Source organism: Salvelinus sp. IW2-2015, unplaced genomic scaffold (genome assembly GCF_002910315.2).
Source record: "Salvelinus sp. IW2-2015 unplaced genomic scaffold, ASM291031v2 Un_scaffold1572, whole genome shotgun sequence".
NCBI classification, from domain to species: domain Eukaryota; kingdom Metazoa; phylum Chordata; class Actinopteri; order Salmoniformes; family Salmonidae; genus Salvelinus; species Salvelinus sp. IW2-2015.
This window is the reverse complement of record NW_019943000.1, coordinates 150,023-165,611: the sequence shown is the minus strand read 5'-3', so window position 1 is coordinate 165,611 and position 15,589 is coordinate 150,023. Positions and strand designations below refer to the sequence as shown.

Here is a 15,589-nt window from a genome sequence, read left to right as displayed (position 1 = left end):
ACGAAAACTGAGACACACACATACCAAGGACAGAGGGCTGACGTAACACCTTTCATAAAACAGATAAGACAGGAACATCTACGACACACACAAAAACTCCTCTTCAGTCTGAACATTTTACAGAGACACACAGAAATGTCAAAATAGGAACATCTACGCACACCCTAATCTCCTGTTTTGCTGAACATTTCTGAAGACAAAGAACTCTACTCAGAGCCAATGGGACAGTGATACTGGCTGAAGGAGACCTCGCCCAACTCATCAGAACCAACCAGAGGACCAGAACTTCCAGACTCAACCTACTTTCTGTACTGTAATAAAATGTATATGCACTCTGTTATCTGGGCTTCTTTCGGTAGTTCCATTTGAGCTTGATGAAAAGGGTCCGTGCACGCTTTTCAGATATCTTTACCTCTGAATAAATTGCATTTAATTAAACCTCATCCACCCTGTCCAGGTCTCTACTTCGTCTCAGTTCTCCAGTAAACATGTTTTATCAACAAATGGTAGCAGAGGATGGTTTTCTTCTCTGAATTCGGTCCATAAAAAGTTGATGAGAAAAGAGACAAGTGAGAGACGGATCAGAAAGGAAGGGTGACCTGTCGAAGGAGCAGCCGGGAATCTAGCTCACCTCAGGAAACTGTCTATCAGGCCTACAAAACAAAGGTAAGCAGAAACCTGTTAAATCAAAAATCTGCATATTGTATATTAGGAAAATCCAAATTAAAGATCAGAAGTACTGAGGTTGAGTATGGGTTACTGTCAAATTTATGTAAATGTCTATTGTAAATGTAAAAGTAAACATGTAAAGATATCTGAGATATAGAGAGTCACATAGTCGGGTAGAAGCCGTGAGACTCAGATTCATATAGTCGGGTAGAAGCCGTGAGAATCTAAGTAAATGGGTGTGTGTGATAAATCCACATAGTCGGGTGAAAGATAATTGTAACTGACTTGATAAAAAGATTCAGACAGTCGGGTTGAGTGAGAATTCCGTGAGAATCCAAGTCTAGAAAAGGTTCCCCGACTTAACAACATTTGATTGGTTAAAACACTTGGAAGTTACTAGGGGGAATCAACAAAATAACAACAAATAACAGTTCAGATAGTCGGGCGAATGGTTGACGTGGCACTTAACTAATGCACTGTGAAGAACTTAACCTGCGATCAATGTGTTAGTGTTGTTATGTAATAAAACTAAATGTGGAAATGTTAATTTGAAATGTTGTGTAAGATTGGCCTTTTCACGAGACTCACTAGTTGATAACTTTTGGGAGGACAGCTGAGTTTTCTTTTGGCCCGTGGTGCAGCCGCCGAGCTGAAAACTGCCTTGTATTTGTCCTCTATTGTGATGTTGGATTCCATAATTCCTAAAATTGAATTGATAATTATTTAGCAGCGCTTGAGTTCGTTGATATATTGTTCCCGAAGGGCGATTCTGATACCTTCTGGGAAAATATATAACAACTCGATTAACAAAATCTGTTTAACAGTAATAACTGCTGTAAATAATTCTTTGTGTACGAGTGTGGGGCACCAGAGTTAAGTCGGTGTCAGCACCGAGAATACATTGCTGGCATCGGCCAGTGACGGGCTAAGTGCACTAAGATAGTCAAACCTGATCCTGAAATTTACCATGGCAGCCGCTAATGGCCAAACTAGAGTTCAATGATACCTAGAACAAAAAATACAGGACAGGGCAGGGGAAAGGAACAATATAAATGTACAGGCCCCAATCTCAAGACCTCGTGGGAGGCCAATCAGACTTTGAAGGCTAAGATAGATGTGTGGTACACCAAGAGAGGGAGGTCATATGCCCGTCTTGATGTACAACAAATCACAGGTCCAATGGCAGGGTATAAAGTATTTACATGTGAAGGAACTTGTGTAAGGATATCTGCCATTTATTCTGATATATCTATAGAAACGGGGCTAGTTGCAACTAGGAGTATCCGTAAGATAAGTGAGAAGTAATGACACATCTTAGAAATGGGGGCTAGTTGCTAGAACTAGGAGTATCCATAAGATTGAAGTGTCTGTTCAAGTTTGTATCAGTGTCCGGGACTAAAGTTAGTGTAATGGAAGATGTAAGTTGTTGGCAACCTCGTACACGCCTCGGACACCCTTCACGGTAGCATCGGAATTAAACTGAGCTTGATCATTCGGGAGCTCGTGCTGAATTGGGCAAATCCGGGTCAGGTTAATAACTATTTTTTAAACTGGTCGCCGCTCGGTACTAAGTCCAAGCCTGAGCTTTAATGTGGTGAGGACTTAATCCTCTTGGCCATGTTTTAAATTCTTGTGACAGGTATAACTATGTAATTATGTTTTGTTTGTAGTAAACGTTTGGTTAAGGGGATTTACATGTTCCCAGAGACAAGGTATCTTAAAGGGGCACACTCATATATGGAATATTCAGAGTTTTATTTTCTGAGTTTTAATTAGACAAGGAAATGTTTAATTTTTAAAGATAAGGGGTTCTTTAATAGGTCTAGACATGGTATGGAACACGAATGTAAGGGGTGTTGTAACCTTTGACCTGCATCATGGCTGTCTCTTGAAGTCTGATCAGCTTCGGGGGATGGTCATGTAGATAAGCATTTGTGGTCATTTGGTATACTGGTTTTGAGGTAAATTAATATGTAAGGACTCTAGAAATTGCCACCATAGACATGTTTTCTAAAAACCATGAGTTTAGATGAAGCCAAACAGTGAGACATTTAGTTAAAATTTGGAAACAAAACAGTTGTTACAGACAGATAAGGGAAAGGGCAGACGACAGGCCCTCCCTACACTGCTGAAGACCTTGAAGGTTTGAGAAGCAGAGAGGGGAGTTTCGGAAGGGGCGCCAGGACATGGATAACAGAATGGGTAGATAACAGTTACTGAATGGAGACATGAAAGGGGCCGCTCCTACATGATAATGTAGACATAAGAATATTTTTACTATTCTTACCTAAGTCATTATTTAGAATAGGTAAGGTTGTTCCTGGCTAGAGCCAGGTATCAAGAGGGGGATGGGTACATTGTGGTCTAGGATAGGATGGGGCTATTGGATAATAAACTAATTTATAAAAAAATATAATAATAATAATAATTATAGCTAACAAATAGGTATGAAGTTAAATATATAATCAGATAAAACAAATGAGAAACTGGTGGTTAACCAAACCTGTATGTCCAGGATTTTATGCGTTACAAGATGAATTAAAGGAGAAGGTGATTCACTCGACCTGGGGCATATCGCACTTGGAGGGTGAGACACCCTGACACTGCCGAATGATCACAGAATTAAGGAGAAGAACTGATGCTATAAAGCTCAGGGGTCAACTCCTTAATGAAGAATTCCCTGACCCCGACCTTTCCTCACTGTGTACGTTCATAGAAGTGAAAGTGTTGCTTGATCTCTAGCTGATGATGTTTTCTCTGGGAGAGGATGAGGTTTTACAGGACTGCTTGTGGTCCTGAGCTGTCTGTTTAGGATACGATGGGGATGTTACCATCACAGTGCTGCAGAACACCACCAGTTCCAACGGACCAGGGATTCAGCCGCATCCTCCACCACTTCAAGACCAAGTCCCACACCACCACCTAAGCTCTCCATTCTGGGACAGGTAATAAATGTAAAAGACATCTCAGATAGTGAACAATTGGGGACTGAAACTGGTTATGAGGAAAGGGAGAATATGTTGGTTGGCCTGCAAAACAATAAATAGAAAGGACTGTGTCGTATGTGGACATGCCAGACCTATTCTGGCTGCTCACCCATTTGGCCTAAGTAATGGGGAAGGTTGGATGTGCATATTGGAAAGTTTAAGCCAAATTCAACCCTGTGTAAACTCTGAGTCTTGTGTTCCCAGAAGTCCCTCCCCAGAAGACACCATGGGGGGTTAAGGCATATGGGGGATATTACAGCTGTAACACTGGTAAGGTAGGGGTATAGACTATGGGAGGTCCCTACTGCTACCTGCATCACCAATGCCACTATTAACTGGAGGTGTTGCTGATGTATGGTGGATGTGTGGCCCTGCCAGGGATTGACCCCATTTTGAAAGGAGATTGTCAGGGCACAGTGCTTTGGCCAGTCTGATAACACCATTGCCTATTATTGAGGTTACAGCTGACCAACTTCTGAGAGCTGCACATGACACAGAGGCTCGGAACCAACCCAGGAGATGGCAGAGCCGTGACGCTCCTTGGTCCGAGGGTACAGATAACATCCACACCAACCTGTTGGGGGTCCCAATAGGGGTCCCCACAGAATTCCAGGCATTAAACAGAAATGATGGTCTGTGGCATCTGATGCCCACCATTGGCCCAGCTATTGGTGATACTAAACAAAATGCCTGGATCAATTATCTTTATATATCAACAATGATTTGTCAACTACACCCACACTGCACTTAGGGGGATGGCTGAACAATTGGATGCCACCTCTCGAACTGCTAGACAGAATAGGCTAGCACTAGACATGATACTGGCCAACCAGGGAGGTGTATGTAAAAATGATTGGAGAACAGTGTTGCACGTTTGTCCCTAACAATACTAGTCCGGATGGGAGCATTTCAAAAAGCTCTGAGTGGGTTGGCAAGGTTATCGGTGGAGATGGAGGGTCTTGCAGGTGTGGAGGAGAGTGGACTGTTCCCCTGGCTGGGTGGTTGGTTTGGTAAGTGCACTACAATGATGGATACTGGCACTACAATGATGGTTACTGGATTTCTGACTCTAGTTGTTGTTTTTCTTATGCTCATGTGCTGTGCTACCTGTATCATACCTTGTTTGAAGAAGTCTGTTACAGATGGGACAAGGACCTCTGGTATGATGCCGTTGCTTGATGCTCCAGTTGGAGAGGTGAATCGGAATCAAGCTTTCGCAGGAGAGTGGGCCTGACAGAGGAGGACCCTTGGTTTGCTGTAGTAGAGGTTGTCGAATGAATAAAAAGTGATGTTTGTCCTCCCTGTTGTGAAGGTTTGAAGTTCCCGGGTGGCGCGAGCCCACCTGGTACAGGTTGTATAGAGGGATGGACCTGAGGGTTTAACATTTTCTCGTTTTTTGGTTAAAAAAATTAGGTAATTGGACTCAACAAGGTTTCGAGGCGGTCCATGGACAATTGGCAGCTACATCCCTGATGGCATTCCAAAATAGAATGCGGGTGGATATGTTGTTGGCTGAACGCGGAGGTGTTTGTGCCATGTTCGGGGAGCAATGTTGTACTTTCATTCCCAATAACACAGCAACTGATGGTAGTCTTACTGTTGCCTTAGAGGGTCTTCATACACTTAATGAGAAGATGAAGCCCCACTCCGGGGTTGACACCTCTATGTGGGACTCTTGGATGGATGCGTTTGGGAAATATAAGATGCTTGTTTCCTCCATACTGGTATCTTATATCTGTCTTCACTGCGATACTGGTGCTTTTGTGGATGCTGCTGCCATTCCATGTATTCGAACGCTGACCACTAGGATCATAACTACTGCTTTGATCCCAACCAGGCAGAGAGGGACAGATGTTTCCTATGCTTGCCCTGGAGGATGCTGAGCCAGGCTATTGGACTGTGACTAATTAAACGCCATTCTTAGTTTATGTCACGTCTCTTTGGAGACGTGAAAGAGAGGGAATCAAAAACTTTCTCTCTGAGAAAGTTTTCCCTGGTTGTTTACTTTTGCTTTTCTTACTTTTACCTAGTTTATGTTCACGTCTCTTTGGAGACGTGAAGAGAGGGAATAAAACTTTCTCTCTGAGAAAGTTTCCCTGGTTGTTTACTTTTTGCTTTTCTTACTTTTACTAGTTTATGTCACGTCTCTTTGGAGACGTGAAGAGAGGGAATCAAAACTTTCTCTCTGGAAAAGTTTCCCTGGTTGTTTACTTTTGCTTTTCTTACTTTTACCTAGTTTATGTCACGTCTCTTTGGAGACGTGAAGAGAGGGAATAAAAACTTCTCTCTGAGAAAGTTTTTCTCCTGAGTTGTTTACTTTTGCTTTTCTACTTTTACCTAGTTTTATGTCACGTCTCTTTGGAGACGTGAAGAGAGGGAATCAAAAACTTTCTCTTGAGATGTTAGCTAACTTCGCTAGGTAGGCCTACGTTGGTAGGAGAAAAAGTACATTATTTCTACTTACCACCGTTTAACCAACTATATAGTTTCTACCMGCAGCTTCCAACGTAAACATATCAGCTAAACTGTGTACCAGTGAAGTGCCAAAAATCTCCCCCCTGCCAGAATTCTCACCCCCCCCCTCGCGTTCTTCATTGCTGCGACTTGCTTGCTAGTTGAGATTTCTGCCATTCACTCAGTTTAGCCTATATTTCACTGATCTTAGTAGCATAAAGCATTTTGGTCTACAATTTTCGGTTTCGCTATTTGTTTCAAGTGTATGTGGCGGTTCTAACTTGTATGGCGCCCTGGGCGAACCCCCGCTTCAGCGCCCGCATCGCCCGCACATGGGGGCGGACGCCAACATACCGCCCTGGGAAGCTGTGCAAGTCGCCCGTACATAAATCCGCTACTGATTTTGTATTAGTCTATATATAAATCTCATTGCCAATATTCGTCATCTCTCCAATGGCTTATTCGACTAGTTTTTTTGAAAGTGTAAGGATAATAATTCAGCCATAGTTGTTCTGAAATGTGTATTGCTTGCCAATATTTTACTCCCTCTGTTTAATAACACACATATATCAATTATTAATTTCGGTTGCCTATCCTGACGTGAAGTTTGTTCTATAGAAAGTATTTGACTCTAGCCACAAAATTAAGAAAATTAGAAGAGGTGGGGAGAATTCTGGCACGGGGAGATTTTCGGGGCAACACCGGCAAATGCGCCCTCCTGCTGCTGCTTGATAGGCAGAGTCGACAAAGGTTGAGAAATGATGAGAAATTAACATAAACCTCTCATACTTGTCAGGCAACGCTTAATTTGTAAATCCGGAGTTTTAGAACAAAAAATGAGTCGGAGAGGGGGGTGACCTGGGGAGCTCTGGGGTACCAGAACGCATGAGGGGGGAACAAATCCCCTTTATAATAAAGCATTGCTGCATATCATCGGATTTGCGTAGTGGCATCGAGCAGTAGAGTAGAGACACTTACAGAAGTTACACACATGGGAACATTTTAGTAGCTTGGGGTCCAGGAACATTTTAGTAGCCTGGGGTCCAGGAACATTTTTAGTAGCCTGGTGTCCAGGAACATTTTAGTAGCCACTGGGTCCAGGACATTAGTAGCCTGGGGTCCCAGGACATTTTAGTAGCCTGGGGTCCAGGAACCATTTTAGTAGCCCTGGGCCCAGGAACCATTTAGTAGCCTGGGGTCCAGGAACATTTTAGTAGCGTGGGGTCCAGGAAACATTTAGTAGCCTGGGGTCCAGGAACATTTTTAGTTGAGCCTGGGGTCCAGGAACATTTTAGTAGCCTGGGGTCCAGGAACATTTAGTAGCCTGGGGTCCAGGAAATTTCTAGTAGCCTGGGGTCCAGGAACATTTTAGTAGCCTAGGGTCCAGGAACATTTTAGTAGCCTGGGGTCCAGGAAAAATGTGGACTTTTATAAACGCATTTCATGCAATTCTACATCATTTTACATGACTGCAGACTTTGGCAGAATATTTTTTAATACRGCACAAATGATCGAAATGACAGGCTACAATAACAAACTGAGAATCTGAGATAGTAAAAACGACCATGAATCTATCAATAGCATTGGCCTAGATATGTGGAGACATACTGTAGGCTACAATATGAGGAAGGAAATTATAGTCCTGAAAATGAAATCCAGTTTTACTGACTCACCCACTGATGCGGGGGTCACTCTCTGGTGAAGGCCGATGCATTCRAGCCAAAAGCCTATATCTCGCTCTTATCAAAGATTTTGTTCACCTACAGCAGACAGATTAGAGTCTTCTCTTTTCAGCAGGAGCCATTTTGTCTGCATGCTGTGACAGGGTTGCCACGCGTTTATGACTAGGCTATGCCTTGGTATTGGGCTACACACAATCCACAGCTAGGCAACTATTGATCCTCTGTTTCTAAATTGCAGGCATTGTCATGGTGTAGTAAGTAGGCTATTCTGAATTATGTCCTTTCTTTCTGAACAGACAGCAGTACTCACACAGCCATGGCAAAGCGTTGGTCTCAAATATAGATTACAATGTTTTGCAAACCATAAACCCGGGGCAGCCCAACCCAAATCAACTCTTAGAATATCAGGCCCAGACTGAAAATTAACGCAGAGGCAACTCCAATGAACTTTCATCTATTTTACTCGAACTGTTACATTGTAAATCTTGACAATTATTTTAGTAGGGGAGTCTAGCTATATCATTAATTGAAAAAACCATAAACAGAATGAAATATTGCAGATTGTACCTTTTACATTTTATAATTTTCATAAACATACTTGATTTAGTAACACCTTTCTTTATTTACAAATAGCAATGCATCCAGTCCATTGAATAACGTTTTTTATACAAACTACCTCTATAGATGTATCAAAATGAGAAATTATTAGGCCTATGCTGCTCATATCACTTTCAGCAGAATAAAAACAAATAATTCAAAACAAATAAAATACACTTGCTAGGAAAACATGTCCTGAAGCACTTTGGTATTTTTATCACACAAGAGAGAAAGTGTTATTAACATTCTGTACTTTCTCTGTGTAACGATTGTCGTCTGGAGAAGGAGAGGAGGACCAAGGTGCAGCGTGGAGAGGGTCATATTTTTTAAATAAAATACGAAAACACTTGACAAACAACAAAAAAACGACAAACGAACAGTCCTGAAACGTGAAACAAAACACTAAACAGGAAACAACCACCCACAAACAAAAGTGGGAAAAAAAAGGCTACCTAAATATGGCTCCCAATCAGAGACAACGATAGACAGCTGCCTCTGATCGGGAACCACACCAGGCCAAACACACAGAAACAGAAAACCTAGACCTACAACATAGAATACCCAGACATAGAATACCCACCCACATCACACCCTAACCAAATTAAAAATAGAAACATACAAAGCAATCTACGGTCAGGGCGTGACACTCTGTTGACTCTTCTTGTGGATCCTGAGTTGTAGAAGGCTGGAGGTGCAATGCTGTTGCGCTTTCTCGGTCGCTGCAAATGTCTGTACACCCACTGTGTCCCCCAATATGAAGGTATAAGAGGAGGAGGTACACCCACTGTGTCCCCCAATATGAAGGTATAAGAGGAGGAGGTACACCCACTGTGTCCCCAATATGAAGGTATAGAGAGGGGTACACCCACTGTGTCCCCCAATATGAAGGTATAAGAGGAGGAGGTACACCCACTGTGTCCCCAATATGAAGGTTAGAGCAGGCGGTACACCCACTGTGTCCCCCAATATGAAGGTATAAAGAGGAGGAGGTACACCCACTGTGTCCCCCAATATGAAGGTATAAGAGGAGGAGGTACACCCACTGTGTCCCCCAATATGAAGGTATAAGAACAGGTGGAAAGCGTCAGCACTCCCACACAAACCCCGGCTAAATTTGTGATTAATGTGTGCTCGTAACAATCTAAAGCTGAATAATAAGTACAGTCTAAACTCAAAGATAATAAACAATGAATATGAACTGTAAATATTACACTCACAGAAGTTCCAAAAGAACCCTTAAGTTTGAGTCAGCCACAGTGGTATTCTACCACGGTGTACACTCTGTTTAGGGCCAAATAACATTCTAGTTTGCTCTGTTTTTTTTGTTAATTCTTTCCAATGTGTCAAGTAATTATCTTGTTGTTTTCTCATGATTTGGTTGGGTCTAATTGTGTTGCTGTCCTGGGGCTCTGTGGGGTGTGTTTGTGTTTGTGAACAGAGCCCCAGGACCAGCTTGCTTAGGGGACTCTTCTCCAGGTTCATCTCTCTGTAGGTGAAGGCTTTGTTAAGAACACATTATTATTTACAATGACAGCCTATCAAAATATTTGATCAACTTCCAAATATTGTTTTACAAATAAATCAAATCAAATCACATACACGTGGTTAGCAGATGTTATTGGTCACATAGACATGGTTAGCAGATGTTATTGGTCACATAGACATGGTTAGCAGATGTTATTGGTCACATAGACATGGTTAGCAGATGTTATTGCGAGTGTAGCGAAATGCTTGTGCTTCTGGTTCCGACAGCGCGTCAATATCTACCATGTAATCTAACAATTCCCCAACAACTACCTAGTACACACAAATCTAAGTAAAGGAATGGAATAAGAATACATTTAAATATATGGGTGAGCAATGACAGAGCGGCATAGGCAAGATGCAATAGATGGTATAAAATACAGTATATACACTACCGTTCAAAAGTTTGGGGTCATTTAGAAATATCCTTTTTTGAAAGAAAAGCAATTTTTTTGTCCATGAAAATAACATCAGATTGATCAGAAATATAGTGTAGATATTGTTAATGTTGTAAATGACTATTATAGCTGGAAACTGCAGATTTTTTATGGAATATCTACATAGGCGTATGGAGGCCTATTATCAGCAACCATCACTCTTGTGTTCCAATGGRACGTTGTGTTAGCTAATACAAGTGGCCAGAAACAAGAAACTTTCTTCTGAAACTCGTCAGTCTATTCTTGTTCTGAGAAATGAAGGCTATTCCATGTGAAAAATTGCCAAGAAACTGAAGATCTCGTACAACGCTGTGCAGAACAGCGCAAACTGGCCCTAACCAGAATAGAAAGAGGAGTGGAAGGCCCCGGTGCACAACTGAGCAAGAGGACAAGTACATTAGAGTGTCTAGTTTGACAAACAGATGCCATCAAAAGTCCTCAACTGGCAGCTTTAGTAAATAGTACCTGCAAAACACTAGTCTCAACGTGAACAGTGAAGAGGCGACTCTGGGATGCTGGCCTTCTAGGCAGCGTTTCTCTGTCCAGTGTCTGTGTTCTTTTGCCCATCTTAATCTTTTCTTTTTATTGGCCAGTCTGAGATATGGCTTTTTCTTTGCAACTCTCTCCCCCAGACACCCACAGTTGTGCCCTTGTTGTAATGAATAATATGGAAATTGAGCAAATTTAGGAGACTAAACTGCTTGGAGTAATGTTGGATTGTAAACTGTCATGGTCAAAACATATTGATGCAGCAGTAGCTAAGATGGGGAGAGGTGTGTCCATAATAAAGCGCTGCTCTGCCATCTTAACCACACTATCAACAAGGCACGTCCTACATGCCCTGGTTTTGTCTCACCTGGACTACTGTTTAGTCGTGTGGTCAGGTACCATAAAGAGGGACTTTACAACTGGCCCGAATAGACCAGCACAGCTGGCCCTTAAATGTACATGTAGCTCTAACATTAATTATATGCATGTCAATCTCTAATTGCTCAAAGTAGAGGAGAGATTGACTTCATCACTACTTGTTTTTATAAGAAGTATTGACATGTTGAATGCACCGAGCTGTCTGTTTAAACTACTAGCACACAGCTCAGACACCCATGCATACCCGACAAGACATGCCACCAGGGGTCTTTTCACAGTACCCAAATCCAGATCAGACTATGGGAGGCGCACAGTACTACATAGGGCCATGGCTACATGGAACTCTATTCCACATCAAGTAGCCCACGCAAGCAGAAAAATCTGAAAAAAAACCCTGATAAAAAGACATCTTATGGAACAGTGAGGACTGTGAACAAGACGGAGGCCTCCTTACTGTCCTTAGAATTTCTAAGCAAACAGCTGGAGGCAGGGCTTTCTCCTATAGAGCTCCATTTTTATGGAATGGTCTACCTATCCATGTGAGAGACGCACACTCGGTCTCGAACTTTAAGTCTTTATTGAAGACTCATCTCTTCAGTAGGTCCTATGATTGAGTGTAGTCTGGCCCAGGGGTGTGAAGGCACTGGAGCGACGAACCGCCCTTGGTTCCCCTTTCTCCCCTCTCCACCTCTTACTGGTGCTCTTCCATGCCGTCCCTAGGAGGGGTGTGTCACTTGAGTGGGTTGAGTCACTGACGTGATCTTCCTGTCCGGKTTGGCGCCCCCCTCGGGTTSGTGCCGTGGGGGAGGTCTTCGTGGGCTGTACTCAGCCTTGTCTCAGGGTAGTAGGTTGGTGGTTGAAGATATCCCTGTGTGGGGGGCTGTGCCTCGGCAAAGTGMGTGGGGTTATTTCCTGCCTGTTTGGCCTTGTCCGGGGGTATCATCGGACAGGGCCACAGTGTCTCCCGACCCCTCCTGTCCCAGCCTCCAGTATTTATGTTGCAATAGTTTATGTGTCGGGGGGCTAGGGTCAGTCTGTTATATCTGGAGTATTTCTCATGTCTTATCCGGTGTCCTGTGTGAATTTAAGTATGCTCCCTCTAATTCTCTCTCTCTCTCTTTTTCTCTCTCTTTCTCTTTCTCTCTCTCGGAGGACCGGAGCCATAGGGCCATGCCTCAGGACTACCTGGTCTGATGACTCCTTGCTGTCCCCAGTCCACCTGGTCATGCTGCTGCTCCAGTTTCAACTGTTCTGCCTGCGGCTATGGAACCCTGACCTGTTCACTGGACGTGCTACCTTGTCCTGGACCTGCTGTTTTGGACTCTCTCTACCGCACCTGCTGTCTCTAACTCTGAATGATCGGCTATGAAAAGCCAACTGACATTTACTCCTCAGGTGCTGACCTGTTGCACCCTCTACAACCACTGTAATTATTGTTATCTGACCCTGCTGGTCATCTATGAACGTTTGAACATCTTGGCCATGTTCTGTTATAATCTCCACCCGGCAGAGCCAGAAGATGACTGGCCACCCACCCCTCAGCGCCTGGTTCCTCTCTAGGTCTCTTCCTAGGTTCTGGCGTTTCTAGGGAGTTTTTCCTAGCCACCATGCTTCTACATCTGCATTGCTTGCTGTTTGGGGTTTTAGGCTGCGTTGCTGAACAGCACTTTGTGACATCGGCTGATGTAAGAAGGGCTTTATAAGCCCCTACGGAGCTTGCCATCAAGTATACCGTTATTAATAAGAGTACAGTTATTTTAACTCCGTCTTTTTGTATGTGCTGCGTCTCAATCCGTCGCATCCGTCGAATGACCCCTGTAGCGTCCGAATGACCCCTGTAGCGTCCGAATGACCCCTGTAGCGTCCGAATGACCCCTGTAGCGTCCGAATGACCCCTGTAGCGTCCGAATGACCCCTCTATGGAAAGATGAGACTATCCCGAACACGAGGGTGTTCAAGCGTCAGGGGACTCATCTGAAGTCGGTACACCCGATCTGCCAACTTCTGTCTGTTGTATCCGAACAGTTTGGGCTACACACTAATATGACCCCACCGTTGAAAGGTGAGACTCTCTTGTTTTGCTCTAGGATGCCCACAAGGCTCGTCTGAAGGTACCAGTTAAAAAAAGTAATGGAGGCCTTCAGAGTGGCGCAGCATTTCGTCTAAGGCACTGCATCGCAGTGAGATATGCACCACAGCATTATATTTCTGCTAAATGTTCATTGCTAGCGTCCGAGGCCAAGAGTGCGTGGCGATTTGTTTCAATCGTGCAGGGATAAAACCCCCCCCCCCCCGGAGTCAGCCCCAGGTCTTCAGGGCTGAGCCCCGGATGTTCTGAATGTCTAGTGACATCCCTGATGCCAAGCGACACGTCTGGAGGAAACCTGGCACCATCTCTATGGTGAAGCATGGTGGTGGCAGCATCATGCTGTGGGGATGTTTTTCAGCGGCAGGGACTGGGAGACTAGTCAGGATCGAGGGAAAGATGAACGGAAACAGGACAGAGAGATCCTTGATGAAAACCTGCTCAAGAGCGCTCAGGACCTCAGGCTGCGGCAAAGGTTCACCTTCAACAGGACAACGACCCTAAGCACACAGKCAAGACAACGCAGGAGTGGCTTRGGGACAAGTCTCTGAATGTCCTTGAGTTGCCCAGCCAGAGCTCGGACTTGAACCCAATCGATCATCACTGGAGAGACCTGAAAATAGCTGTGCAGTGACTCTCCCCATTCAACCTGACAGAGCTTCAGCTTCTGCTGAAAAGAATGGGAGAAACTCCCCAAATACAGGTGTGCCAAGCTTGTAGCGTCATACCCAAGAAGACTCGAGGCTGTAATCACTGCCAAAGGTTCTTCAACAAAGTACTGAGTAAAAGGTCTGAATACTTATGTAAAACCTTCTTTTTTAAATTAGCAAAAAAAAAAATTAAACTGTTTTCGCTTTGTCATTATAGGGGTATTGTGTGTAGATTGATAAGGGGGAAAAAAGATTGAATCCATTTTAGAATAAGACTCTAACGTAACAAAATGTGGAAAAAGTGAATGGTTCTGAATACTTTCCGAATGCGCTGTACCGTCACTAAACCTACGGCAAAGGTTTTGCCTGCAATCTTCTGTTTCGAATGGTGATGTTCTGGCATGTCTGCCTATAGGCTGTGGAAAGAGTTCGATTTTTCAGGCCTGGTGATAAGAGAATTTATATGCTTAAAGGTAATGACTAAACAATTCCACCCTGAAACGTAATTATTACATTATGTAACAGATATAATGAATAATTAGTCAAACGTTACTATTAGTAATCATTCGATTCTGTAACATGTATAATGAATTAGAATGGTAAACTTCATTGTGACTAAGAAGAGACCGAGCACAATTAAACTGTGTATGATCTGACCTGGCTAGAACTCTGAGAAACTTACGACAGGACAGAGAGTCCTTTCAAGGTTCCAGGGAGTCCTTTCAAGGATCCAGGGAGTCCTTTCAAGGTTCCAGGGAGTCCTTACAAGGTTCCTCTAATCTCAGGGGAATGGAACTACCGTCTTGGTGTGATAAACAGTGGATACAACTCACCTACTGTTCGTGTGTATGTATGTGCGTAGGATATCTACTGTTTGTGTGGAGGTATGTGCTTAAGTAGGGAGTGAGTTTATTATTCACTGGTAACTGGTAACATGAGTCAGAAACCTGCTCTCTTGTGAAATCAAACGTCTCGGGGCTTTCAGATGTTCAGTAATATGAACCACACTATTCACTGTACACCTGGACACTTTCCCCCATTATTACTAAGCAGTCAAATCCATGACGACAAAATGATTAACATACGATAAGAATACTGGACTGACTCAACACATGGAAGAGCATGGCAATAGCCATAATACATTATTTTAGGATTGGAGCCTCGGTTGGATTCCTTCCACAAATCTTGACAGCGAAAAGAATCTTTACTTAATATTTTCTATAACAGCAAATACAGCAGCAAACTGATTTGAACATTTTCAAGATGCGTGACCCTGGTACGGCCAACAGAAACAGAAAGCCATGGACACAGCAGTGTGTCTTCTTAGATCTACGTGCTGGTTTGGCAGGAACAAGTATCCTAAAAGAGGCAAGGAGATAGGATGTGAGGAATCGAGATGAATGAGAGCAGAGCCACTTATTAGGGATGTTGCTGCCTTTCTAGTTTCCTCATTACCTTGTGTCTCTTCCTTCTTTTTCAGCATCTCAAACACAACAGTCCGCAGCTCATCCACTGGCTGAAGGAGAGGATGGGGAGAGGAAATCTATATCTACCTCTTCAAACAGGGACAACACCTCCAGAGAGAGGTAGGGAATGAGAGGTAAGAGAGAGGAGGGACGAGAGTAGGGATGAGAGG

At 43.5% G+C, this 15,589-nt stretch overlaps 1 protein-coding gene and 1 long non-coding RNA gene across 5 annotated transcripts in view; one reads left to right on the top strand and one right to left on the bottom strand.

The window, feature by feature from the left end:
* Positions 1 to 15,589, bottom strand: part of LOC112071297 (uncharacterized) — a 103,122-nt gene that overhangs the window by 23,416 nt on the left and 64,117 nt on the right. The window contains exon 1 of one of the 4 annotated variants that reach the window (XR_011475812.1): positions 6,121 to 6,426. The exons of 2 other annotated variants lie outside the window; for them this stretch is intronic. Coding sequence is in view for 1 of the 2 variants with exons in the window: in XM_070439337.1 (XP_070295438.1) it covers positions 7,784 to 7,824 (41 nt within the window). In the remaining variant the exon portion in view is untranslated. Of the gene's footprint in view, positions 1 to 6,120; positions 6,427 to 7,783; positions 7,958 to 15,589 lie in introns of those variants that run through there. One more of the 4 variants, XM_070439337.1, reaches the window with a different exon arrangement.
* Positions 1,852 to 4,181, top strand: LOC139024488 (uncharacterized). The gene is made up of 2 exons (XR_011475809.1): positions 1,852 to 3,614; positions 4,121 to 4,181. It is a non-coding gene; the product is annotated as an uncharacterized lncRNA (long non-coding RNA).